Genomic DNA, 25,516 nt, shown 5'->3' with positions numbered 1-25,516 from the left:
AGTTTACGAATTATATGATAATTAAAAAAGTGTTGATTTCTTGCCTTTTCAGGATATTTCAGGAACCAAGTCGGGTACCTAAATTTTGAAAACGGCAATGAATAGGTAATGGAATTCTGCCCAATTTTCCCCATTTAACGGATTCTCTATCTTTAAAAATGTAGAAGGTACCCATATAAAGATTCAGAAAATGGCCACCCTGCATACCTAAAGAACAATAGTCCTTAAGTTTAGTTTTCCTGTTGCCCCTCTTGTTTATCTACTTGATACACTTTACATATTTTTTTCTGAAATTTATTGAAAATGTAAAAAACAAGTATTTGAACATGTTTCCTTTGCTATCTTTTTTCGAATGATAATTATCTATTTTATTAGCATTATTTTGTCAACCAAATTTGCAGGCCAAATGGAAAAAGCTAATTTACTAAATCGGCTAAAATTCAGTCCGTACAAAACCACTTAAAAAGTATGCGCCGTTATTTTCATCAGGTTCCGCTGGGCCGGTTTTAATTGGACTTGGCAACAAACATTTAAAATTCAAAACAGAACCGTAAACAAACTTGCATTATTAAAAGCAAAATATTATTCAATGAAAACCTTCACAAAATCTAGATTGGGCGCTTGGCTAAAAATAAATTTATCCTGTTTTCAAAGAGATTGAAAATTCAGGGTAAAATTTCGTAATTAAAGTTGAAACTTTGTTCAAAAATATTTATGGTACCTGAGATACAAAGTGAATGTTAAACTATATGATCCTGCTCAGGAACATTAGTAATAGTTCAAATTTTAACTATAAGTTGAATTTTATATTTTTAAAAGCAATATGACTGAACCCAAAGGCGCCAATATTCCAAATGACAGAAATTTACTCTAAGTATATCCGTTTGTATAATTTAAGTACTTGGATTTGGTGATACATGAGATTTTCTGAGAAATGTATCTAAATATTTATAATTTCCTGATTCGTCATAGTCAACTTTCTTATCCTTAAACTTAATATATTATAGAAAAAAATATTTCCAATTTGCTTTCACTTTGAAATACCCAAGTAAAATATAACGGTGCGATTACTACGAATAATTCAAAGTAAGAGCAAACTTGAGATTTGGAATGTAAATTTTAAAATTTGTAAAAAAATTTAAAATAATCTCAACTATTTTCAGTTGTTTCTGTTTCTTAATCTCTTAAGTCTTGGAATTTTTAGTGATATTGAAAATGGAAAACTTTTAATTTTGCAATGTAATTCTTCTTAGATATAGAAATATTCGTACGTATTCGTAAATAATAATTAAAAAAGCTAAACTCGACATTCATTAGCCAACTGTCCCAACCACCTCTACTTGAAGTAGGTTCCTTCAAACAGCTCTCAAAATAATTGTTTCATCAAAAATTTTAAATTTGTGCAAATATTCAGCAAATAGAAAAAGCTCTGATTAACAACTTCCTGTATTAGTTCAGACAGATCAAAAACAGAACCAGAGGAAATAAAGCTGTGGAAAACCTTTCCATTCTTCGCGTCGATAATACGTCTTCCCCAACTTTCGGAATTAATTCACTTCAGCGACCATCCATTGAGAGAACTTGTAAGGAATTCATTCATTTAATTGAATTTGTATGTACTAACTGTCCACTTGGCAGTTTCCTTTTATGCCCTGAACTATCCATTGTTTGATTTCCTCGAAATGGCGTCTTTGTATGTCTCAAATTCTATTCCGCCCATTTCTCAGCAAACTAACTGTTATATCAGGAGGCAGTAAATTAAATTACAGATAAATAATTGAGTTACCGATGAAGTCTACTGTATGCACATAGTGTAGGTTAATTGCTGCAGCTCATAACTGTACGTATAAGGAAATGACTTAATATTTACGCTGATCCAATTCAGGTATCTAGGCAAAGAGCAAGGAATATCTTGCTGAAAACATCACTTTATCATGTAGCAAAGTATTTTTTGTAGCAAACGATTTGTTGGAAGCTTCCGTACTACTTCACTTTCAAATGTGTAATATTCCAATCCCGGATTATTTCGATATAATTTTCTATGGATTATTACAAATTTCTGTTTCGCTTTTTCGATACAGTTGTCTTACTTGCTGTCGTTCTACGACATTCGTTATTAGTGTAAAGCTGAAACCGAAATCTAAAATACATCATATAGCATTTAATTTTTATAGTTTTGGCACATTTTTGCGGTTGCTTTCACGTTTACAAAAATGTACTTTCGGACAAATCATATCTGTTAAACGATGATTTAACTTAAATAATTTTGGTCAATCACCTGTAATACCCTGGAGAATGTTGACACTGCTAACGGTTATTAATTTATCACTAATGGGTACATAAATAGAAAGATTAACATTGAAAATCGAAAACCCGCTGTCTTAGTAATAAAAGAGCACTTACCTTTATTTTCATGTTTAGCGATACTTACGGTTTATTAGAGTAAGGACAATTTCATCGTAAGATTATTGGATCTTGGTATTCACTAACACGCAAAATAAATCAAATTATCTTATTGCGCTGTTGCTTATTTTTCGAATTAATAAAATAAGTGACAATAAAATAATTAGTGCTCATTGAGTTAATGTCGACGGATCTTCCTGCTACTTTATGCGGAAAACAATTTTTTGCATAAAAAAATTCCGGAAATTTTCAATCAACTACCGAGAATTATATGAAATATAATCCTAATAAAGAACGAATTAAGAGGCCACAGATGAGCAAGAAAAGTTAGTTTCTTTACGCCTAATTCCACATTACATACCGCCAGTTTTTTTGCGCTTATTAGTTTTTAATTAGAAAAGTACTTACTCGTCAGTAACGCATGGACTACGTGAACCTGCAACAAAATTAAATGATTTAAAATGAGTTCTCTGACCCGAACATATAAGAAAATGATATTAATATGCAGTATTGCGTAGTGGAATTAAATAGATCTACATGAGGCCAATAACTGAAATATAAATACAACGCACCAAACCATGACACAAAATCGTGCAGATTCAAATACCAAAAAGTACAAAGAAAAAAAAGTTTTGCAAATATTTAAATCTATTTGCGTCTATAAATTACACGCATTCATGAGCACACGTTGTCCATCAATGGATTCAAGCAGATCAAATACAGAAACGATTTAAGAAATCCAAGGTTAAAAGAAAGATTCTTCTATTCTATTCGGGAAGAAATACAGCATGTGCAATCAAACTAAATGTATTGTCTTTTGAACCAAATGTAGCAAATGAGTAAAATCTCTTCAACTGGAACCAGAAAGTGGAAAAATCATTATTTTCCATAATTACACTGAGAATAATAATAATCCTGTGAGAAGCAGATTCGCTGGAATTTCTTCCCACGTTAATGCTATTAACAATGATATTAATGTATCTACTTTTTATGAATCGTTGACAGTTTTCGATTTTTTAATTTCGTTACTTCGCTTTCGCAATTTATGGAACCATTTTACAGTCAAATTCATCAAACTTTGGCTTTGAAATCTATTTTCTTCCCATGTTGCAAAATCGCGAAACTTTGAACAAACACTAAACTCCTCGCGCTTTCAAGAAAATTTACCTTTGGGTTGCGAGTTGTTGGTTATTACATACTTAATATTCTACGTTTGATAGTAGGAAACGAACAGTTCTGTGGCCTTTGTTTTATTTCACAAATTATCATAAGCATATTAAAATGCGTTTGCTTTAAAGCTCGCTCGTTTCAAAGGGGTCACCCTGTTTATGTCTATGTACTACCTATTTACAGTTGTTTTTGGTTCAAAGAGCAGCCTCTAAATTGTATCAAATTTTAAAATAATAAAACTATTACAATTTATTTTAATTTTAAGCAAGTATGAAGTATTTCTATTATCAAAAGAGTTTATAAGCCTAATTAGCGGAAGGTTGCAAATAAAACGCTTCAAATTGTTTGTTATACTTTCATAACTTATCAATAATTTTCAATAATTTATCGATAAACCTACCGATTTTTGTTGTTAAAAGATAACATCTTCTCGAAATGAGTTCCTAACAGCCCTTTAAAATGCTGCAAAACTGATACCGATTTGTTAAATTTATTATAAACATAGATAAATATTTGTTATCAAAGTAACAATATTTCACTTAAAAATTATGCCTGCAACACTTAACGGGTATATTGCAAAAATATAGACGAAATAGTAATTTTACAACTCAAACGCAAATTTCTAAAAGAATGGCTTCCAACAAATAAATAATTGGATATACAATGAGTAAGAAAAATATATTCATGACGTTGACCATACCTTCGCTTGCATTAATTCAGCTCGGCAATATGCCAAAAAAATTATTGCAGAAAACATTTTTTTGAAACTATGGTTCAGCTACTGAAACATTTCGCTGATTTCCATTCTTGTGGATCTTCCAGTTTTACATAAAGAATTTGTGTTGAGAAAATCGATCTGTTTTCCTTTATATTTGGATGATATACGTTATATATATATAATAAAACTCCATTGTTTGTTGCTGGTGAAAAAGACAGTTTAATCAGTTGGTAGTTAAAAATTTTTGATCGAAGAAAGATGTTTTTTGTCTTTCAGATGTTGCCAGCAACTTTAGTAACTTTAGCGACATTTTTATTGGATTTATCGAGTGCATCTCCGGTGTACAACATGCAACCTGCATTTATCACCACAAATATAGGTAAGTTCAAATGAAACTTTTTGATTTGTGAGTAAAGTTTTTGAAATTAAATTGAAACAGTTCTGACTAAAACTCAAAACACGATTAATTTTAAATATTAGAGGCAATTATAATTTAATTTGAAAGAATAAATAGAATTATATATTAAAATTCACGTCATAAATACTTTTCAATGTTAAAATGTTCTGAAAGACTAAGACTACTTCAATTACAACTTTGCAAAAAGTATTATGTGTAATTTCCTCCAACTTTAACGGCATTTTGCAATAATCGTTTAGCATTACCTACATCATTTTTCTCAAAAAAACAGTCCATTTACAGGCACTGAACTCCATATTGTAGATAACTCGAGCATGGAAAAAGGAAATTAACCAATCAAGAGATACCCGAATGCCTTTTGTTAACGACTTGTACCTCCTATTAATCGAAAATAGCGAACTCTAAAACAACATTACGAAATAGCGAAGCGTAAGGTTCGCAAGGACATTTGTCCTTTTTTCTAGTGCTTTTATAATATTTGCATGCTTCCTAAATCAATTTTTAAATTACGTATATCTAATGAATATCAAAAGAATATACAGTAATAAGGAATTCAGCAAAAAAAGTATTTTGCTTGCGCAAACTGTCAGCGGAAACCAAATTCAATCTTCCCTGCCAATCCCAAATTCATGCAAAATTCAATTTAAATGCACTTTAAGGTCAGGACGTTAGAGCGATTCTGTGTAGAAAAAGTAAATCGGATTTTCAATTTACTTTGCAGCTGATTTTAAATTATGATAAACCTTTGCAGGAAGGGTTTTCTGTGGGAACCGCAGAAATAATAGTAGCAAAGCGAGCAAAAAGTTCTGTTAAAATTACAAATGTAAATTGTAAGTGACATCTTGCTGTAACCAATCAACAATTATTTGATTTTGATGTTTTTGAATTTTGATTTGAAATAGTTAACACCTGAAATACATTTAAAATTATTTAAATAAAGCTTCTAACCAAGTTTAATTAATTAATCGTGAAGTAAACTCCATTAGTCAGCTTCAAAGCCTCACTCAAATTTAATATTTGACTAGTACAAGACATTTTCACGAAGATTTCAGTAAAAAGCTTAAGGGCAAAGAAAGAGGTGGCGACTAATTAAAGTTAGCCAGAAAAGAAAATATTTGAAATACGGCAAATATTTATGTCGCTACTTTGAGTCAGAAGAGTCTTTGACTTTCTCCACCTTACTAAGAAACAATTTGGTTAATATATGAAAATACGGAAAGGCAAACCATATCAACAGACGCTCAAAGGCTGATAATCCAATCATTTACAATTCAAATGGAGGCTGTGTATGTTTACTTTACGTTATAAACTATTAAAGGTAACGGAGGCTCACGCTCATTTATATTTAAATGTTCATTACAACGGAATTAACTTTGGTATTCTGAAATTTTAATGCATAATGAAATCGATTGTTTGTGGCGCGTTGAACGCAACTTCCATATGCAATAACATTGAAAGATGGCAGAAGAACCGCAGGGAAAATATTTGTTTTTGGGATAGGAGTTGGAAGCAGTGCAGTTGGACATTTAGTGCACAGGAGTTGGAAGCAGTGCAAAATCAGATTGAAAGTGCCAAATAAAAAGAGAAAAGCTTCCCGCAAAGTGAAAAAAGTGACACAATCGAAAAATCACAAATATTGCAATTCCGAGTTTTCCTAAAACGTCTAGATTTATTTCCCGGTCAGATAGTTCAAAGAAAGAAAAAAGGAAGAAAATAACTGCGACACGGATTCTTGGTGGTAACGCCAACACACTCACGTTTGACCCCGATTCTTTGCGACATTTTCGCACCAACGTGACGTCACACGAACTGACCCCATTCAGGAAATGCTTCTGCAGGATTTTTCTTCTTTTCTTGCTTCTGAATGTCACGATGCAATCTCATGCGGCTTATTAAGCTCGTCCCATTCCACGTTACTTACTTTGCTAGAATGGTTAATACACTTCCTACATAAATGGTCATTGAAATTAATCGGTTCTGCGTGTGATGGAGGCAGTGATGAATGCTATGTTTTTGATGGGAATCGGGTTGTGACCGCTATATAACAATATTTGTGGGTTGGTGCTAAAGTACATTGCTTACAGCACATTAAACTTAGCCCTTCAAACAATTTTCTGCTAAATGTCCGCTAAAAAGTCATTCATTATGTATCATGCAAATGGTCTCATCATTCAATCATTTCAAGTAGTTTGCTTTCATTTAGGAGCAATAGGCGTAAACTTTGGCTTAAATTTCATGTTAAAAGTGACTTCTTTTTGCAAACAGACCGACGGCAAATGAGTCAAAAGGTGAAACAACTAAAATAAAATGTTCAATATCAGTTCAAAAGCAGAAAAAAAAACTGAAAAAAATGTTTATTATACTATTCTGGAAAACTAAATTAAAAAATTACAAAATTTTAACTAATTCCCACTCAAAAAGGTTTAAGTAAATAACGGTTTGCTTTAAGTGTGCGTAAGTTGCATATGTTTTATGCCATTTTCACTTGACGATAGATTTTTAATATATTTTGCCTCATCAGCAATTAGAGTGCCTCTTAATTCGTGGGCACCTATGCAGTTTTTCCTATTTTGTTTATATCCAGGAAACACAAATATGAATTGCTAAGCTCATTTTTTAATGAAATAGGAGAAGTCATCTTGAAAAAATGTAACTGTGAATTTTCTCTCTCAATATCCACTTCTACCGCTCTCTTAAGACTTTACCTTAAACTCATGTTTAAAATAAGAATTAAAAACCAATGTTTAAACTAGATTTTCTTCCTGTTATTCAATGGTTTTAACAGTGTAACCCACTCTTCTTGTATTATTTGTATTACAAGGAGAGTTTAATTGTTTCTAAACCTTGGATAGCGATTATTCGGAAATCGCCGAACAAAAAGCAGCAAAGTAGTAACTAATGTAAAGAGAATTGAATGCTCTTTAATGTGCCACTTGACCCCCTTTCCCATTTAAGATTCTAAGGGTGACATCTACTCGTCCTAGGGGATTGAAATTAGGAGGCTAAACATATTTATTTTTATGTAAAGTGTTTCCATTACAAATAAAGTTGACGCGTCTTTCATTGACGATTTTTCATATTTTCAACTGAAAGAAACATGTTAAGGATTTGAAGGTTTCAAATTGACACCCGGTATAAGTATCATATTTTTACCGAAAGCTTGGTGATTGACTTGGAAGGTTTGTTGCATAAGATCACATCAGACCGATCCCCAGTACTTTCCGCAGTTCAAAGTTGAACTATTTTTGATTGATTGAATCACAGCACTTAATTAAGTTAAGCTCTTTAAAAGAATTAATAAATTTACTTGCAGGAACTCAAAAATAGACAATATTTATTCAACGAAATCCCCCGTTTGTTCAAAAGTTGTCCATTTTTCAAATTGCACTAAAAATAAAGAATTAAATTAAAGTGATTAAATACGAAGAAATTCGCGTAGTTGCCAATAATGTATATGCTAATTTCGTCACATGAGCAAATCTGAAAACCGCTTAGTGAAATGTTATCCATCAGAGGGAACATAACGTCCTGAATACAATCAATTTTTGATGTTTTATAAGCTTTTTACGATTCCAACAGACTTAAGGCCGATCATTTCAACTCAATTTTGCATCAATCTGAGAAAATAATCTAGGTTATCCATTTCAAAATTCCGTAAAAACCTGCCCCTCTCTGAGTTCAATCTGAAATCAACAATACTGTGTTCTGTCTGCAGTTATAGGTAACATTATATAAACAAATAAATTCTTTCGATGCATACATCGACTACAAAGAACGTTGGCCCTTCGTTTAATAATTTAAATCAAAATGAGGTAAAAAATTATTTCATGGGAAATCAATACTCGAATTAGTAACAGATTACCAGCTTTTTTCAGCAAGAGTAGAAAACAATTTCGATCTGCGGTTGTGTCTTTCAACATATCATATCGTAGATTTTTACTACTTTTTTAATATTAACTTATTTCAGAAATACAATTTTAAAAGGTTAATTTGCTTATTACAGATATAAGCAAAATAAGTTTAAATAAAAATGATTCAACAAGCATAAAAAATCGGAGCAAACATTGTTGTCTTGCGTTTTCAAAATAACACAGTATTTTGATAATGAAATAGTCTAATTTTCACTCATCAATGTTTTATTTAGTTTATCTTGTCCCAATCTTCGCATTTTCGACCGCAACACAACATATTAAAAACATATTTAAAAAATGTGTTGAACTAATCAAATAGAATCAAGAAAGGCCTTTCAAAAACATGCTTAACAGCATGCTTGATAATAAACAATTTACTGTTTCCGTGAAACATCCCCAAATAAACTCGACTCATCGATTGAAAATGAGAGTTCTTAGTGCAATAGCACTGATAGGTGATTGCGGTCTGAAATTCATTATAAAAATAACATAATAATTAATCTTGACAAACCCAGCATAACATCATCGCTCAAATAATAACAGGTATATCATGTTGAAAATCACACTCGATTTTTAACGATAGGCGTGATGTACCCAATCCACGTAAGTGTGTTTCGTAACGGGACCTCAAGAACCTGACCTACTAAAATATTTTACGTGTTATATAATGCATTTCTCTTCAGTGACGTACCAGAATTTCTTCATACTAATTAAAAATATGTGTTTACAATTCTAAAGCTTTCTAATTAATGATGCATCGCTTGTCCAAGGCACTATACATATAAAATACTAATGAAAAATATACTATAAAAATACAAAAATATACTATAAAATATCAAAACAATACTATATAAAATATTATATCACTAATAAATAAATCAATAATTAAAAAATGTTTAAACACATGCTAAACAAATTGAATGCTTTTTGAAATTTATAACATACCTTTTCACCATCATACACAACTTTTTATACAAGTTTTATTGTTTTATTTTGTTGCCGATGGAGGCTTGCCACTGCGCTCATCGCACGCCTGATGTTAACATCGTTCCATAAAACGCCTACTTTTGTTAATTATTAAAAAAACTGAATCCGATATATTAACCATCTCGATAAATCCGAATGATCCGTTTACCGATTTATAACGGTCTGATTCTCAGGAGCCTCGGTATAATTTCTGTCCAGTTAGACCAGAGAATGTTGTTGAAAAAAGCGCCTAATTACTTGTTTCCGTGGTCACTGCAATTAATTTTGTACCGGAACTTATGGCTTTTTAGCGTTAGCTTGCGCTTCGAGTTCAGGCTGCAACAATATCGACTCATCTAATTAAGCGTAGTAAATCGGATATTGTGGAAAATCTTTCCGGTATAGGTAGACGCAGTTGACAAATCTACTAATGGGTCAACTACTGTTAATTTCACCTCCATAATAAGCAAATTGAAAGTGCAGGTATATATTGAATATGGATTATTAAATTTAAACGATGCAGTACCCACTTGTATTCGGTTCATATCAGGTTGCATTGTCCTCATTGTAAGTAAGTGTGGAAGCTACAGTAACAAAATGCAATAAGAAAAACCACTCACTCAGCATCAGCAGATATCAAGTCCCGATTATCATAAGTTTAATTTATAAACAAATAGTAGTTATAAAGTAGTAAAAAATACGTTTTTGTATTTATTGTTCATCATCGACTAGATAGCCGCATTTCGAACGAAACATTTTTTGAAACTTTCACGCCCTGTATTTTGAAAATCGTCCACTTTTGGATTAAATAAGCTAAGTCAAATCATCATGTTTTCATCTAGGGAATCTGTGGTAGGATTTTGTATTTTACAGACACCTTGTATATTACACATTGATTGTTTATATGAAAGACTTCAATAAAATTTAATGCCCGGGAATGCCATGGAAATAACCATACATGCAATGTGCGTAATGCATAAGAAATTGATATTAAGATACTTTCAATGTCTATAAGTGCAAGTTTGTTCCAGGGTCAACAAATGGCAGAAATATCCGCAACTTGCCATGTGTATCCAGGAAAAACAATGGACTCACTGGAGTCTGCATGTTTGCCATAGATTGTCTGAAATCGAATGGTACTCATCTGGGTACCTGCATTGATAGGTTTTATTTTGGCTCCTGTTGTCACATTGAACCAATCAAAGAAGCTGAGAATAGCATAGAAACGAATATAATTTTGGACAGTCGGGTACCACCTGAAAGGGTGCACAATACCACTTTGCTCATCAGTACCAGCACGCAGCCGAGTTTCAGTAGCGGTACAGCCATGGTAAGTCGACAAAAATTTTGATAATCGATCTGTGGTCAAAAAACACGGAAAACATGTTTCAGGCACAAAACACAACAACAACCAATGCACAAACAAAACTACCCAGTATCACAACCACAAAGAGATACTCCAGCACAATGAGACCAACTACTACGAAAAGCAGCAGCAAAAGACCCAGTCTCATTATAAAGCCATCTACAACAAAACCAATTGAACCCAAACTTCCTTTGGCCAGCAGCACCATTTTCACCAGTACCACTGAAGAGGCAACTACAACTCCCCAAAAACTGCAAACTTTCCAGATTATTGATGGAGCGCTTCTAGAAACCACAACGATTAAACATATTTCAGTTGGCACCTCAAAGCGACCCACTACTCCTCTTAGGACATCGACGAAAAGTCCTGTCACTACAACCAAGCCCCGCCCAGCAGTCACGGCGCCTCATAGGCCGTACCACAGGCCCAGCTCAACGTCTGCCACTCACAAACCTTCAAGACATACAACTAGTAAACCTCCAGCAAAGCATACCAGACCGACTAAAGGTTCAACGACTAAAAGACCGGTGACTAGTACAACTAGCAAAATTACTAGCACGCGGATACCTGCAACAACTAACCCGACACGAAGACATACGCGGCCCACTGCAACAACAACAACAACAACAACAGGTGAGTAAAAACTGTTTTTATTTCCATGTTTTTCTGAGAGTTTTGGAGCAGTTGCAATTAACAACGAAAAATCCATACAAAGTCACAGTTATTCAAAAATTAAATACAATAGGTTTGAACTAAAAAACGCTGAGCGCTGCTGTGCAGAAAAATATTTGGTTCAGAATTGACCTCCCCGAAAACTTAAACAGCCACTGTGTGGGTGGGGCCCATATTATTTCCTCTTTACCATAATTCACTTTGGCAGTTTGAGTGGAATTGCTAATTCCGTTCCGTTGCTCTTTATTCACATAAAGTGAGCTTTTACGAACATTTTTTGAAACGATTTAGCTAAACCCATCAGAACTACAACGCCGCCTGTTCGAACCACAACCCAGTCACCTAGTAGGCATCCTACCACCGTGACGACAAGAAAACCGTCACCTCCTACAACTCGTTCACCAATAAGCACAACGGCGAAACCATCAACGAGTTCCCTTAAACCAGTTTCTTCTACTTCAACTCAAACTACACACGTTGCTTCGTCCTCCCAAGCTTCTGGAATATCGACAAGTGTTCCTAGCATTGAGGACCCAGTTGTAAAGAAAAACATCACTCAAATCATGGAAACTGAATTGAATCCTGCAAACAATGAAGTGATTGAAAGCAGCGGTTTGCTGACTTTGATTAATGGAAGCAGCATTTCAACCAGCACTGTTCAGCCTGCCACCACCAGCTCTGCACCAGGTAAGGCTCTGGAAGGCGCCTAAACACTCACTTTACACTATTTTAAAGTTTCGAGCCCCATCACGACAAGCTCAGCAAAACCTGAAACATCTGCTCCCACTGCTACAACCAGTACAACGATCACGACCAGCACCGTTCCTGTAACCAGTCCAAAACCGCTGATTGAACTTACAACTTGGACCGAAACTGTGAAAAATGAAACCACCATCAACATTGTACATGAGAATGTGACCACTTCCAATTTCACTGGAGGTACGCACAAGAAGCTTAATCCTACAAATAAAGTCGCTCATTCGCGATTGTGAATTTTCAGATTGGATTCCGATAACGACTCCAGACTCATGGGTACCACTTCCAAGTCTGACTCCTGTTACCTTATCACCAATAGCATCGCAAAATGCCTCAACAGTCGTGTTGTCGTCAACAACTCCCGTTTCTTTAGAACCTTTATCAACCATCACTCCAGTATTGACGTCTTCAACACATGATGTTTCTGCATCAGAATTTACAGAATCTCCTTTGATTACAATGGCGATAAATACAACAGTTTCATCAGTTGCATCGACAACATTTACAGTAGATGTCACTGAAAATACTACCGCAATAACGGAAGCAGGTGGAGGTGGAACTTCTACCGAGACCATGGAAACAACATTGGAAATGGAAACTTCAAGTAGTGCAACAACTACTGAAGATATAACTGGCACAAAACCAGTGAATATGAGTGATTTTACTGATGGTATGTAAAAGCACTTATTTAATGAGAGAATGGGAGATGAGAAGTGCCCAATCGAGGCAAATATGTGTAATTGGGATAATATTCCAAAGAATTCAAAATGTTCACTATACATATTTCAAATCAACTAAAACTAATGAAGTAAATGGACACAAATATCAAACGTTTAAACAATTATAGACCAAACGAGCAACAAGAGTGTACTATATAGTGCTGCAAAAAGTAAAACATAAAAACGTAATCCTTTGCGAAAAAATAGTATTACATCTCGAAGAGCCGGACGCGCTACAGAAAGCGGTAAAAAAGATAAAAAAACAGCGATATAAGAGAATATCAAATAGTCATTACCTATCTAGATAACGGCCCGAGTTCTTCAATGAGTAAAAAGTATGCAGTGCAGAACTGGCAGAATTTTAGCTCAGAGTTTGTTATATTTAATGCATTTTGATATGCCACGTTTAACTCAACGTCAGACCTTTTTAAACTATTTCTGATGTGATTTTTACATTTTAGATGAGTAATTTTAACTTGTATGTATTTTCCTACATCTTTTTCCTTGTATTCACATAATTTTGTTTAATTTATGTTGATGTTAACTGAATGTTGTTCTAAGTGTAGTTTCAGTTTCCGGAAACATGAAAAAATTTAAAGTTGCCAAAAAGTATGCGAAATAATTAGTATGAAAAAGTTTCAAAAATGTAATTTTTGTTAGTGGAAATTACTGCGATTTTTAATAACCGCTATTGTGGTAATTAGAATATTATTAAAAAATGAACATTGCATTAACAAGAAAGTAAGGCCCGTTTCCATTACTGAACAATTGAAAAATTATCTATGTGAGACATCTATCTAACTGAAACAAAGCTGGCAAATTATAATAGAAAATCAAGCATGATTGATCCTCAAGATCAACAACGTTGAAACCGCAAACCAATCTGTCGATTTTGCAATTGCGTGTAGTCAGACCCTGTAAAAATTTAGTTCTTCAACCTTCTTCAAGGTAATTTAAACTCGTTAGTTTAAGCAAAAGAAACAAAAAATTACAAACAATAAGACATAGGTCTGGTCGATCCGCTGGCCGGCAATCTACATTTCAGTGGTTTTGTTTTAATGCTCATTTGCACTAGTTTACAAGATAATTAACTCTCTTTATCGCGGTGTGTTTTTATGTTTTTCGGACATTGTGGCGTGATTAAACATTCTAGTTGGGATTGTGAGAAACTGCTGAATTTACGCGGTCCTTAAGATTGAGTGCTGAGTAGAAGGAAGTAGATCTGTTGATGCAGTAATGTGATGATTTGCCATACTTTGTGCTGAATCAGTTTTATATTAGTAAATTTATTTCCAAATCATACTCTTAGTGACATATTTAGAAATGCCCTCACATTTCTTTATAAGGGATTTAAACATCAAAAGTTTACAATTTTGAGTATAGTATACGTACTTTAAAATAACAGCTTAATTATATATTTCTTACTATTTATCCATTATAAAGATGCTTCTTTTGTGTTTGGTTGAGTGAAGTCTGAGAGACCCAATATTTTCGGTGCGGCCCTTATACTATAAATCTCTAGAAATCTCACAAGCATTTTTGACCGATCCCCAAAAGTCCATTAAATGTGAATAAATTCCATTTTTAATTTTTTCCATATTTAAAACTACGATTAAATATCTTGGAGGTCATTTCATTGATTACACATATAAGTAAAAAACAGTGAACGGTTGGCATATTTAACGTCTGGCCATTTTGCATCTCAGAACTTCCCAAATGACATACAATTAGTTTTAATCCTTAATTTTATGCACCTTTTGCGATGTCATTAGCTAAGCAGATTACGGAGATTACAACTCCAATGTCATAGCCAGCGTAATTGACTTAAAAATTGTCTTGAAATGTGGATTTAATAATATCAGAAAATTGTTAATTTCAACGTCGATCAAGGGTTGGTTAGTTTTTACGAGTTGAAACTTAAGAAAGAGCTAAAAAACTTTATCATCAATTAAATGGAAACATATAGCTCTGTTTATCGTGTATGCATAGCAAAGCTTAAAACTTTTTATTAGTTATAAATTAAAAAAATTTAAAAAGATATTTCAGCTCGTAAAAAATAGAGAGCGATTCAAAATCAGTTTAATTTATCAGGAAGGAAACTATTACGATAGACACTAGTTAAGCATCATTGCAGTTCTTATGTTTATTCAAAAAATTACATAATCGAACCTGTTGAAAACTCGTAATTGCAGAAAACTCATGGCAAGCTTTTTAAAGCAACGTTTAATAGCAAATTTGATATTGGCCTTTCAACTGTTAATGACTCCCCATGCAAATAAGAGCGCATTACTTCAATTTCCAATCATCCTGCATCTCGTAATAAGAAAAGCAAACATCATAATTACAGCATCTAGTTTTGCTCTCGGATATTCGATGAACCAGTCGGGCATTATCATATTGATCAGCCTTCTGAACTGTTATATTTGCAATGCTTCTACGAGAATATCAGTCAGTTTGACTAACGCTCCTTTTGCCTCAGTATGTGGTAGACGAATGTGGCCCGAAGCCAGAATTGTTGGTGGAGAAAAGTCCACATTTGGAAAATGGCCATGGCAAATCTCATTAAGACAGTGGCGGACATCCACGTACCTTCATAAATGCGGAGCAGCTTTGCTGAATGAGAATTGGGCCATTACAGCCGCTCATTGTGTCGACAAGTAAGTGAAACGTTATTACATTACATTTGGCAATTACGAAACCTTCAATTCCATGTAATATTACCAGAGTTAAATCAACCATCCTTATTTTTTGAGGCGATATATGGTATGCATTTATTGATGTTGAATCCTGCTCATAGTGCAATAAAACACTGTGAAATTATTCTATTTTAAATTGTTCTGCTCTAAGGGTACGAAGCAACTTGTGTACTAAGACGATAAACTGATTTCAGGGTAACATTTACAAATATTCAAGTATACAAATGCAAAATTCAGGAAATTGGAATATCGAACCAATCTAAATATATAAAACATGTGACTTGAATCCAAAAATGGTACACCTTTAGTAACTAATCTACACAAGAGGAATTACTTCTTAGGTGATTGGTTTTAGGAATAAATCTTAACTTATTAGCGGTGAATATTATGAAACTCTCTTTAAAGTTGCTTCATTGTCAACATAGCAAGCATTATGTTGCTTGAAGAATTGAATGAAGGATCTAGAAGCCTTGCAGTGATGCGCAAAAGTAACTTGGAGGGACACTGAATTAGGTTCTTCTGTCCTTAATGTGCCCTGCCTAACAGATTTATCATGACTTGAACATCAAGTCGTCCTTAAATATAAAAGTACCCAAGTACCCAACTTTGTTTGAAAATCTTGATCAAGCATGTTCAGCAAAATGTAAATGGATCTTTATAACTAATTATTGAAGTAAATTCACGAATTTTCGTCAATCCTCTACACAGCGCTTTTATAGAGAATAAATATCTCAAAATTACGCATTCTGAAATTTTCTTTTAGAAACAATCTCAAAATGTAAACGAACATATTTTTAATCATAATTTCTCTTCTAGCGTACCGCCAAGTGATCTTTTGCTTCGTCTGGGTGAACATGATCTTTCCAATGAGGCCGAACCTTATTTACATGAAGAGAGAAGAGTTCAAATTGTGGCTTCACATCCGCAGTTCGATCCGCGAACTTTTGAGTACGATTTAGCTTTGTTACGATTCTACGAGCCCGTTCAGTTCCAGCCGAATATTATTCCAGTTTGCGTTCCGAAAACCGATGAAAACTTTGTGGGTAGAACGGCATATGTTACTGGATGGGGACGATTGTATGAAGGTACGTTTTAAATAACGGGAGACGGGAAATAAGGTAACATTCGATTGATTTAAATCTAACAAACAATAAGAAGGATAATAATAGACAATGACAAGTATAACAGACTTATACCTAACAGATATAACTGGTTTGATAGACGCAAACATTAGATAAATTATTAGAATTACTCGAATATAAATATGTTTCTGTAAGTATGTGAAAAAATACTGAGAAGCAAAAAACTTGACAAATTGGAACAGACAACTCGAATACACCCATGAATGTGATAAAACCAAAACCCAAATTTACGATTTGAACCAGAGAATCAAAAGCCTCCCGTTTGATTCCAATCGAATTATCTACCAGAAAATTTAATTTAGTTCGCATCAGTGTAAATAGGGCACTAACATCTGATTATTACATAGGTATATTCGAAAATATGAAATAACCTAAATAAAAATAAATAAATATACAAAAATAACATCATACATAGCTAAACTGCTTGAAATATTATTTTCTGAAATAAAAGGGTGAATTGGCAAAAATACTGATGACAAGCACGGAAATAAAAAGCTTCAAAATATGAGACAATTCATGAAAAAAAAGAACCGTGACAAAAGAAAGAAAGTGACAATAAAGTTAATTAGTTTAATAAAGTCAATCCACTTATAAACGCATAAAAAATAATTATATAAAATATCTCTAAAAACGTAAAGTGATTATTTGCAGTAGCAGATTAGGTGAAATCATACTAAAACTATTAAAATTAAAGCAATTGCAAATTATAGCCAATGTTAAAGTTTAGTAGCGAACTGCGCATCAGATAACTTCATTTATAATCTTAATATACTTCCAAGCACTTTAGAAATTGAAGATAAAAGTGGAACTCAGTTTAACTAAACACTGATAATGAACTAATTTGAACCATCACGAAAATATTCTTCGGAAAGTTCCGATGTTTCCTGTTTAACCTTAGTAAAAATCTGCAGAAGTAGTTATTGTTTCGAAATGAGCTAAATGGAGCGACAATACCAGGCAAGCATTGACGAACGTGACGTGAATACTGGAGAACATCAAGATATTAAAAAAGGAAACGAATACCTGAAGCCAATGTCTAAATAAAACCCTACATAAAAGTGGAAATGAAACAAATTAACTTACTTCTACACACTGCTAAAGTAAAAATACGAATGAAAATATATTCACAAAAATAAGAAATGTACATCCGTCATGCTAAATAATTCACATTAATCGCTGAAAAATGTTAAAAATGATTTAAGTAATTGACATAACATACAAATTTTATAAAAATTGTACATAAAATCCAAAGATTATTTAAGAAATAATATGAGTTCCTTATTTAGACGGACCTCTACCTAGTGTTCTTCAAGAAGTGTCCGTTCCAGTAATAAACAATTCCGTTTGTGAGTCGATGTACAGATCGGCAGGTTATATCGAGCATATTCCCCATATATTTATATGCGCCGGTTGGAGAAAAGGAGGATTCGATTCCTGCGAAGGAGACTCTGGAGGACCAATGGTAATTCAACGGGAGGATAAACGGTAGAAGCAACAATAGCCAAATCACCTATTTACAAACTTCAACATTTTTACTATTTCAGATTCCTTTTGTCTGGTGTAATATCATGGGGAATTGGATGCGCGGAACCGAACCAACCTGGAGTTTATACGAGAATCAGTGAATTCAAAGACTGGATAAATCAGATTTTGCAGTTCTAATATAGTTCATAGACAGAATTTGTTGGAGTGAAAAATTGGAGTGGCGAACATTCGGCTGACGAATTTAATTCGCCTATTTCTAATAAATGGTCTAATCATATTTTGCAACTAAAGTCAATATACCGAATTCCTAGTCTGAAACATAAAATAAAATGTGGACAATGCATCGAATATTAATACATAGAGTGTGATAAAAAAACTTGACTTCCATCGAATTTCGCAAATAGAATTATGCTGTAAAAAGATTAATGCTAGATTATACTGTAAATATAGGTATATAAGTATTGAAGACTAATTTGTAATGTAGCAAAATTGTGCGAACAGGTAATTATAGATTGTCATGACAAAATAAATAAACTCCTACCACTACTTAGTGGTAGTCCATGCACCTGCAAATCATATATGAAATTTCTGAACTCTGAAAAAATAGGTTTCATTTCTGATATACAAAATATATCAGACTAGAACAAACATTTTAAAATATTGAATATCAGGCCATTGACTTAAATAAGTACGCTGCTTGCTGTTATTGTTAATATATTATGTATGTATATTATTTATTTATTTATTTCAACTGCAGAAATAACGAAAATATGTATTTTCTAGGTAATGAAATTTAGTTTGTTACTGTTATTTTGTACATATGTGAAATGGTGCCTGTGAGAATTATTTCTGTAAAAATATAAGACATTTATTTATTAAGATAAAGCGTACTTATTACATACACTTTCCACTAATTTATCTCTAAAGAAAACATTTATATCAGACTAAAATAAGTGTATGTTTTATACAGTATGCTCCCGAAATGGGTGACGACGAAATTGCTTTCTATTTTCCCACCACCAGACTGTGATAAATACCCAAAAAAATTCGTGCGCATCGAATAAGTTCTTTGTTCCCACAAAAAAGATAAAAAAATAAAAATACTTTATATATAAATACTACATATGAACAGATGATACAGAAGAAGTTCTAAACACGTAAATTATTTGATCACATTGTACTGTCGAATGTCCCAATAAATCAAATGATTCAAGTTACTGTAAGATGTTTTAAAAATGTTTCTGCTGAGAAAATATAATTCCTGTAGATCTTACAAGAAAAGCGAAGGTTTCTTACGATCTGCAATTCTCGTACTGACTTTTCAGGAATCAATCAAGGATTTTTCCAAAGCTTAATAATAGACAATACTTTATACTGCAATTTTTCAGAATGTTACCGGGGCTTAAAGAACAATCTTTATCCACATTCCACAATTCACAAAATTGGGTAGGTTTAACGAATCTACGTCTGAAGTTTGATCAAGAAGAATTAACATTTCGTCGAAGTAAAAAAGACCTTTCCTTATCCAAAAATCCCAAAGTTGTGAGGGCAAGTGAACGTTGATCTACCAATAAAGCACATTGGAAAACTGGACAACTTTGAGCAATATTTGAAATTAAGGTTTTGAAGATTAATTAAAAGATTCCATACAACTAGTTAGTAGTTTTTTGACTTTTCATTCCGTCGCGCAAAATAATTCCTTCCTGACGTTTTGCACACACGAGTGGCCTGCATCGTCAGAGCTGGTTGCTGCGTCGATCAAATATCTCGTGCTTTGAAACCTTCGAAACCTTTTCCAACAATGCCTAAAAGACCATAAAACAATCCAGATGCCCGCAATGGCTGCCAAAGCCTGACTCTTTTGATTAAGTACTCCATGTTTCAAAATTAAAAATTAGAGTTAAAACAAATTTTAAGAACTTCTAAAGCGGCTCCAAATTGGTTCAAATGCACAATATTACAAAAACTCGCTGAATTGTTTCTTTAGATCATAATAATTCTTTGGCGCGGTTACATTGTCAAATTTCAAATACTCAAAAGTTCCAATCATACTAACTAGTCGTCGTCAATAACTTTCTTTACTGAAATATAAGCATAGGATAGAAGTCCATCTGAATTATTTAGAAGCAAATGTTGCATTTAAGCCATACTGAAACCATCTGTTTGTTATTTTCATCATGTCAGGAGGTCGGCAAAGATGTAGCACTAGCGAATTTAAAATAATAATGAAACGACAAGAAAAGAAATTTACAAGGTAAATGATGACCTAGGAGGCCACAACCGCAAATATTTGTAATTTGGAGAAAGCAGCCAAATGAGCATTCTCTTTACGTGGGCAGCTAAGGACAATAAAATTGCCAATAAATTTAACTAAGTAGAGTCAATATCTAGCTATATTGGTCATGTCAATAAGGTTTTAGAGAATGAAAGCTGAAAAAAGGAAACTTTCTGCTAATTCCGAGATATGATAATAACTAATAGAATTTGTAGGTAGGCAGAAATAAACTGTTTAAAATATTTAAATACGTTCTGCTTATTATGCAGCGCCTCACTAATATTTATTCGCTAAATTTGATAATTAAGGAGGGTTGTCTCAGACCAGATAAATCATTATACAGAAGACATTATGCCTAAGCATGAGAAATGAATTTTGAATCTTGCTAAGAAAATCGGAAATAATGGCAAAGTGCTGCCACATCGATTACTCAAGCTGTATAAAAGGTATAGGCATTTTGCTGTTATCTTCTTAGCTCAGAGTAAATTTCGAGGTGAATTAATTATATTAGCAAAATACACCGAAAGAGCGGAAGACGGTGCATAGAAAATTGACACCCCATCTATTTATTTAGTTAATTAATTATTGATATATTGTTATCGTTCAATGACCGAATTCATATAATTTTTGTGGGAGGGTCAAAACTATCTAACAGATGTGTTTCGTCAACAATTTGCCTTCAAACTAAATCTTGTAAAATTAAGTTCTGCTAAGAAGTTTTAATGAAGTTTCATTGAATGGGCAGACGTATTTGAGTTAACCTACCACAGAAGACTGGTTTTGCACCGCCTTGAGTACTTTCTTATGGGGAATATTAAAGAATAACAATCGGAAGTGTCAGATGGTAAAACGGCTCAAGTGCACTTTGTGTTAAAAGTGAGTTAAGGGAATAACGCCTTAGCTAGAAGGTTACCTATTTGGTAGATCGATGATTCCCAACTGGTGGCCATATCTCGTCACATTTTTTTCCATTTTTCTAAATCGTAAAACATATAATAACTTTGATGGCGATTGTCTCAAAATAATTACAGTTACCCCCGGATTGGTGGAAAATTTGATGCATTGTAGTGAGATTCGAAATTGGCAATATTTTCTAAATAGTTGAAAAACGTATGCGCTAACAAACTTGAAAAGTTATTACCAAGTAAGATCATTCCAAACATTTAAAGCAGAAATACGCTTGTATGCAGGACGAACAATAGAAATTCAGTGATTTGCAAGCTGTTCTAAATGCGTCATTAGGAAAAATACTGGCGGTCGTTCAAAAAATAATGAATCACACTTTCAACGATCAGTTATCTAATTTATCAAGCTCGCAGATCTGATTATTGAGAACTACAAAAACTTTCAAAAGGCCACAGACTCAAAACGCCTTCATTGAATCAAATCTTTACTGCGCTGGAAGTGAACCAATGCTAACGCCTCTGGCTCCCATGTAGAAGATATATTTTAACCATTCCCGAATGCAGAACATAACATACTTATTTCATAAAGAAATAAGCACCTTAACTTCTCCCGTGCCAATGACTAAACCCATCAATCACGTTTTACTAGCAGAACAACAGGAATAAACTCCAGAACTTATGGAGAAGGATAAGGTGTCGACTGATATAACCATCCCCAGTTGTGCTATAATGTAATAAGACTTTTCATACTTATGTACTATGTAAGTCACATATGTTGTATGTTGCTGAATGTATGTGGATAGAATGCAATAATAAACAAATAAAAATATTTCCATGTTTATCACAAAAATAAAATATCAGCACCAGGTTAAGAATACTAGAGCAAATTAGTAGATACTAATTCCGGTTGTAAACGATTCGAAAAAAAGTACGAAAATCTACCACAGTTTCGGGCGAGAAACATTATGGTTTGAATCAGGGATAATATTCCATTTTGATCAAATATTCATTAAAATATTCAATATTCTCGCAAACGATTGTCGATTGTTCAAACTAGAACAAATTACCTATTGCCTGCTTCTGCAAATATTTTCAGGTCTTCTCTTCTAAGATCACAAATTTGGACTAATAAAGCATCATTACTTGATGGGATCTTCGAAAGTGAAACCAAATGAGTAAACGTGTAATGGAAATTTAAAATGCTTTTTAATACAACATTTCCCAAATATGTTATTTTTCCTTCAGTCTATTATAGCAATAAATTCCTTGGTAGTTTTTATGAATTATTTCATTATTATATTACATTTTCGCAGGTCGCCTAAAATAACTTTACAACGCCTACCATGACAATTAACGAAAAAAATTACATAATTGCAAACATTGCAATTCTAACGCTCACAATTCTACCACTTTGTGGAGGAATTTTTAAATAAATAACAACATTGCCAGTCGGGAAAATGTTTCCACTTCTTCTAAAAAAGTACGTACTTCTGATTAGGGGCATTAAGATGATTTAATAACCAGTTTTTCAATACTGGGAAAAACCATATGAACATTACTTATATTGAGTTTGAGTGTGGGAGTTTATGTTAGAGACATCCAGAGAGACACTGTTAATACACATTCTATGGGGAATTATGTCCAGGTATTTGATCCCATTTAATTAACCTGATGTAGACTTGATTAATGAAAGTTTCTGACGAGTTAATCAAAACTCACCTATAAAATTCCACTAGCTAATTGAAACGTTGTAATAGTACGTAAACCAAAAGCAAAAAAGCGACAGGAAATCGAAAATTAAGATCTTGTCCTCAAAACTAGCAAAAAGAGAACGGTGTGAGAACAAGACTCGTCGTCTTGCTTTCACTAATTTATGCATCTCCTCTGTTTATGATCCTCTTAAGCGTGCATTTTATTTGCTTCATTTTACTTCCTTTCTTTTCCAGCCGGGGCACGATGACCATCTGACTTCTTTAAGAAGCACTTTTAATTAATCTTGCACGAGAAACTTTTAAATATTAAAGCAATTTTAGTACTAAGATTTGTCCCGGCACATGTGATATTTTAGAGTATATAATCTACATTAATTTACATTTGTTTATTTTCAGTGGGTTGAAGGTGGATTGTTTAAAGCAAAATAGTCACCCAATAATTTAATTATTGGGGAAAATTTACAACTAATTTTGTGGTATTTAGAACCCACGACGTTTGAGAAGGAATTATACATCTTCTGAGGCGCTTTACTTCAAACCAAAATTAAATAGTATTCCAAATTCTCTAATACAAACCGTAATCAAACGCGTTCGTTGTTTGTTGGAAATGATTGTAAATTCTAGATAACAAACTAGTAGGATTTTGCTAAAGATGCGTTGGTAAAATGTTTTTATATTTTCGAAAGAACCTTCCTATTTCTATACCTAATTCTACGACATTGACCAGTAGCAGAAGGTTTTTACTGAAGCTCTTTTTCTGACTATTTAAATCGGGATGGTAAATTAATCATTACACTTAAATTTGCTAAAAACTAATTAAAGTACCTGCAGCACCAAACTGAGCAAAACGTTCATCATTGACCTCAATACACTTTCTCATTCTTTTAATTAAATATTACCATACTCGAAATAAAATGCTTTCGTGATTTATTTTTGATTTTCGTTAAAAGGACTTCGCGCGATTTATTTTCTTCTTCCTAAACTAGATTATTTCAGTGACCGCAAAAGTAAAAGTCCAAGGGATTGCAACGCCATTCTAAAGGCTAAACATACTTTGGCTTTGGATTATTAAGCAATAAATTACAATCTCCTATGCCTTTGTGTCAACTCAGTGTAGCTAAGCGTATTTAAAAAAATCGTAACATGAAGAAACAGTTTGAATTTGAGCATTTTCGTGCACAAAATATAAACTTTATTGCACATTATTTACAGCCTGTCCTGTAGAGTTTATTGTACGTATCAGTAGATGGTTCTTTGGGAATGTTTTAATTCTACAATAAACCTGCAAGTTTTGCCCATAAATTATACACCAATGCGGATAGTCAGAAGACTTGTAAATTTATAACCGATTCTTTCAACAAACGTGGCATAATGACCCTAATTTTTGTGCTGTTTACGTTGATTCATTCTATATGGTGAATATGGTGATGTGAATGTATTCGATTTTAAATGCTATTATAAAGAATGCTCAAATGTGCCGTAACTGTACTTTATAATCCAGTAAAACCTGTAATTATTTTAGACGTTTGTTCTCCTGTACTCCCATTCCGATTAGCAGCATTACGAATATTTAATAGGCACTCAATTAGTTCTCCAATGAATTTCTAAGATTAAGTACCTACTAGTCTGGCAGAATTGAACTAATTACTATTATAACAGGAAATATCAATCGGTCATGTGAAGAAGTGCGTTTGTTCTATATTAATTTAAACTATTTTAACGGTGGATGATAAATCATATGAAACCTTTCCGTAGTGAATGTAATCGGTACTCTCAAGTTCAGAAGATGTTTTAGCTGTTTAGGTTCAGGTAGTGTTCAAACGCTTAGTGTTTGGTAGCTTGAAAAAGACCATACATTTTCTTAAAACGTGTTACTTACAGAAAAAATCAGTCAATACGGTTTTTCAATCTGAAATCTGTCTTAAATGCGACACAAATTTGAGAATTCGTTTGTAATTAATATAATATACAGGGTTGCTCATTAGTGCGTCAAAGTGCGATATCTCAGTAAATATGAACTTTACAAGAAAATACGTCCTACGAAAGTTTTTCATGTTTAAAAGGTCCACATTTTAAAATTACTTTCCAATATACGGGGTGTATCAGAAACGTGTGGTAGTTACCAACTTTGGTTTTTTAAATGGAACCGCCCCTTTTTTCATTCATTTTCAGATTTGTCGTCAAAATTTAAGTTAAGTTTGT

The 25,516-nt window shown here is 33.2% G+C and overlaps 1 protein-coding gene and 1 long non-coding RNA gene across 3 annotated transcripts in view; one reads left to right on the top strand and one right to left on the bottom strand.

Annotated features, from left to right (window-relative positions):
* LOC125504835 overlaps positions 1-25,516 on the bottom strand; it is a 108,890-nt gene that overhangs the window by 31,171 nt on the left and 52,203 nt on the right. The window contains exon 3 of the long non-coding RNA XR_007281731.1: positions 2,812-2,839. This is a non-coding gene — a long non-coding RNA (uncharacterized LOC125504835). The remainder of the gene's footprint in view (positions 1-2,811; positions 2,840-25,516) is intronic.
* LOC109545154 (serine proteinase stubble) lies at positions 4,537-19,300 on the top strand. 2 transcript variants are annotated; one of them, XM_048667388.1, is made up of 10 exons: positions 4,537-4,670; positions 10,618-10,916; positions 10,979-11,580; positions 11,914-12,311; positions 12,360-12,563; positions 12,625-13,050; positions 15,579-15,756; positions 16,612-16,880; positions 18,224-18,422; positions 18,482-19,300. In XM_048667388.1, the coding sequence occupies exons 1-10, from the start codon at positions 4,550-4,552 to the stop codon at positions 18,597-18,599; spliced, it is 2,814 nt and encodes a 937-aa protein (XP_048523345.1). In that variant the 5' UTR covers positions 4,537-4,549; the 3' UTR covers positions 18,600-19,300. The 2 variants fall into 2 exon arrangements, with proteins under 2 accessions (XP_048523345.1, XP_048523344.1); XM_048667387.1 differs by having other exon boundaries at positions 10,979-11,585; positions 11,916-12,311.

Source organism: Dendroctonus ponderosae, unplaced genomic scaffold (genome assembly GCF_020466585.1).
Source record: "Dendroctonus ponderosae isolate FM_Combo_2020 unplaced genomic scaffold, Dpon_F_20191213v2 Dpon_F_20191213_6, whole genome shotgun sequence".
Lineage (NCBI taxonomy): Eukaryota > Metazoa > Arthropoda > Insecta > Coleoptera > Curculionidae > Dendroctonus > Dendroctonus ponderosae.
Note: the sequence above shows the minus strand (reverse complement) of the source record. Positions and strands in the feature narration are given on the sequence as shown.

Bases quoted from the DNA above. Each gene is read 5' to 3' on its own strand.
- LOC109545154 (XM_048667387.1), top strand. From the start codon at position 4,550: ATGTTTTTTGTCTTTCAGATGTTGCCAGCAACTTTAGTAACTTTAGCG. The intron at 13,051-15,578 runs GTATGTAAAAGC...CTTTTGCCTCAG, and splicing joins TATGAGTGATTTTACTGATG to TATGTGGTAGACGAATGTGG. The intron at 15,757-16,611 runs GTAAGTGAAACG...TTTCTCTTCTAG, and splicing joins GCCGCTCATTGTGTCGACAA to CGTACCGCCAAGTGATCTTT.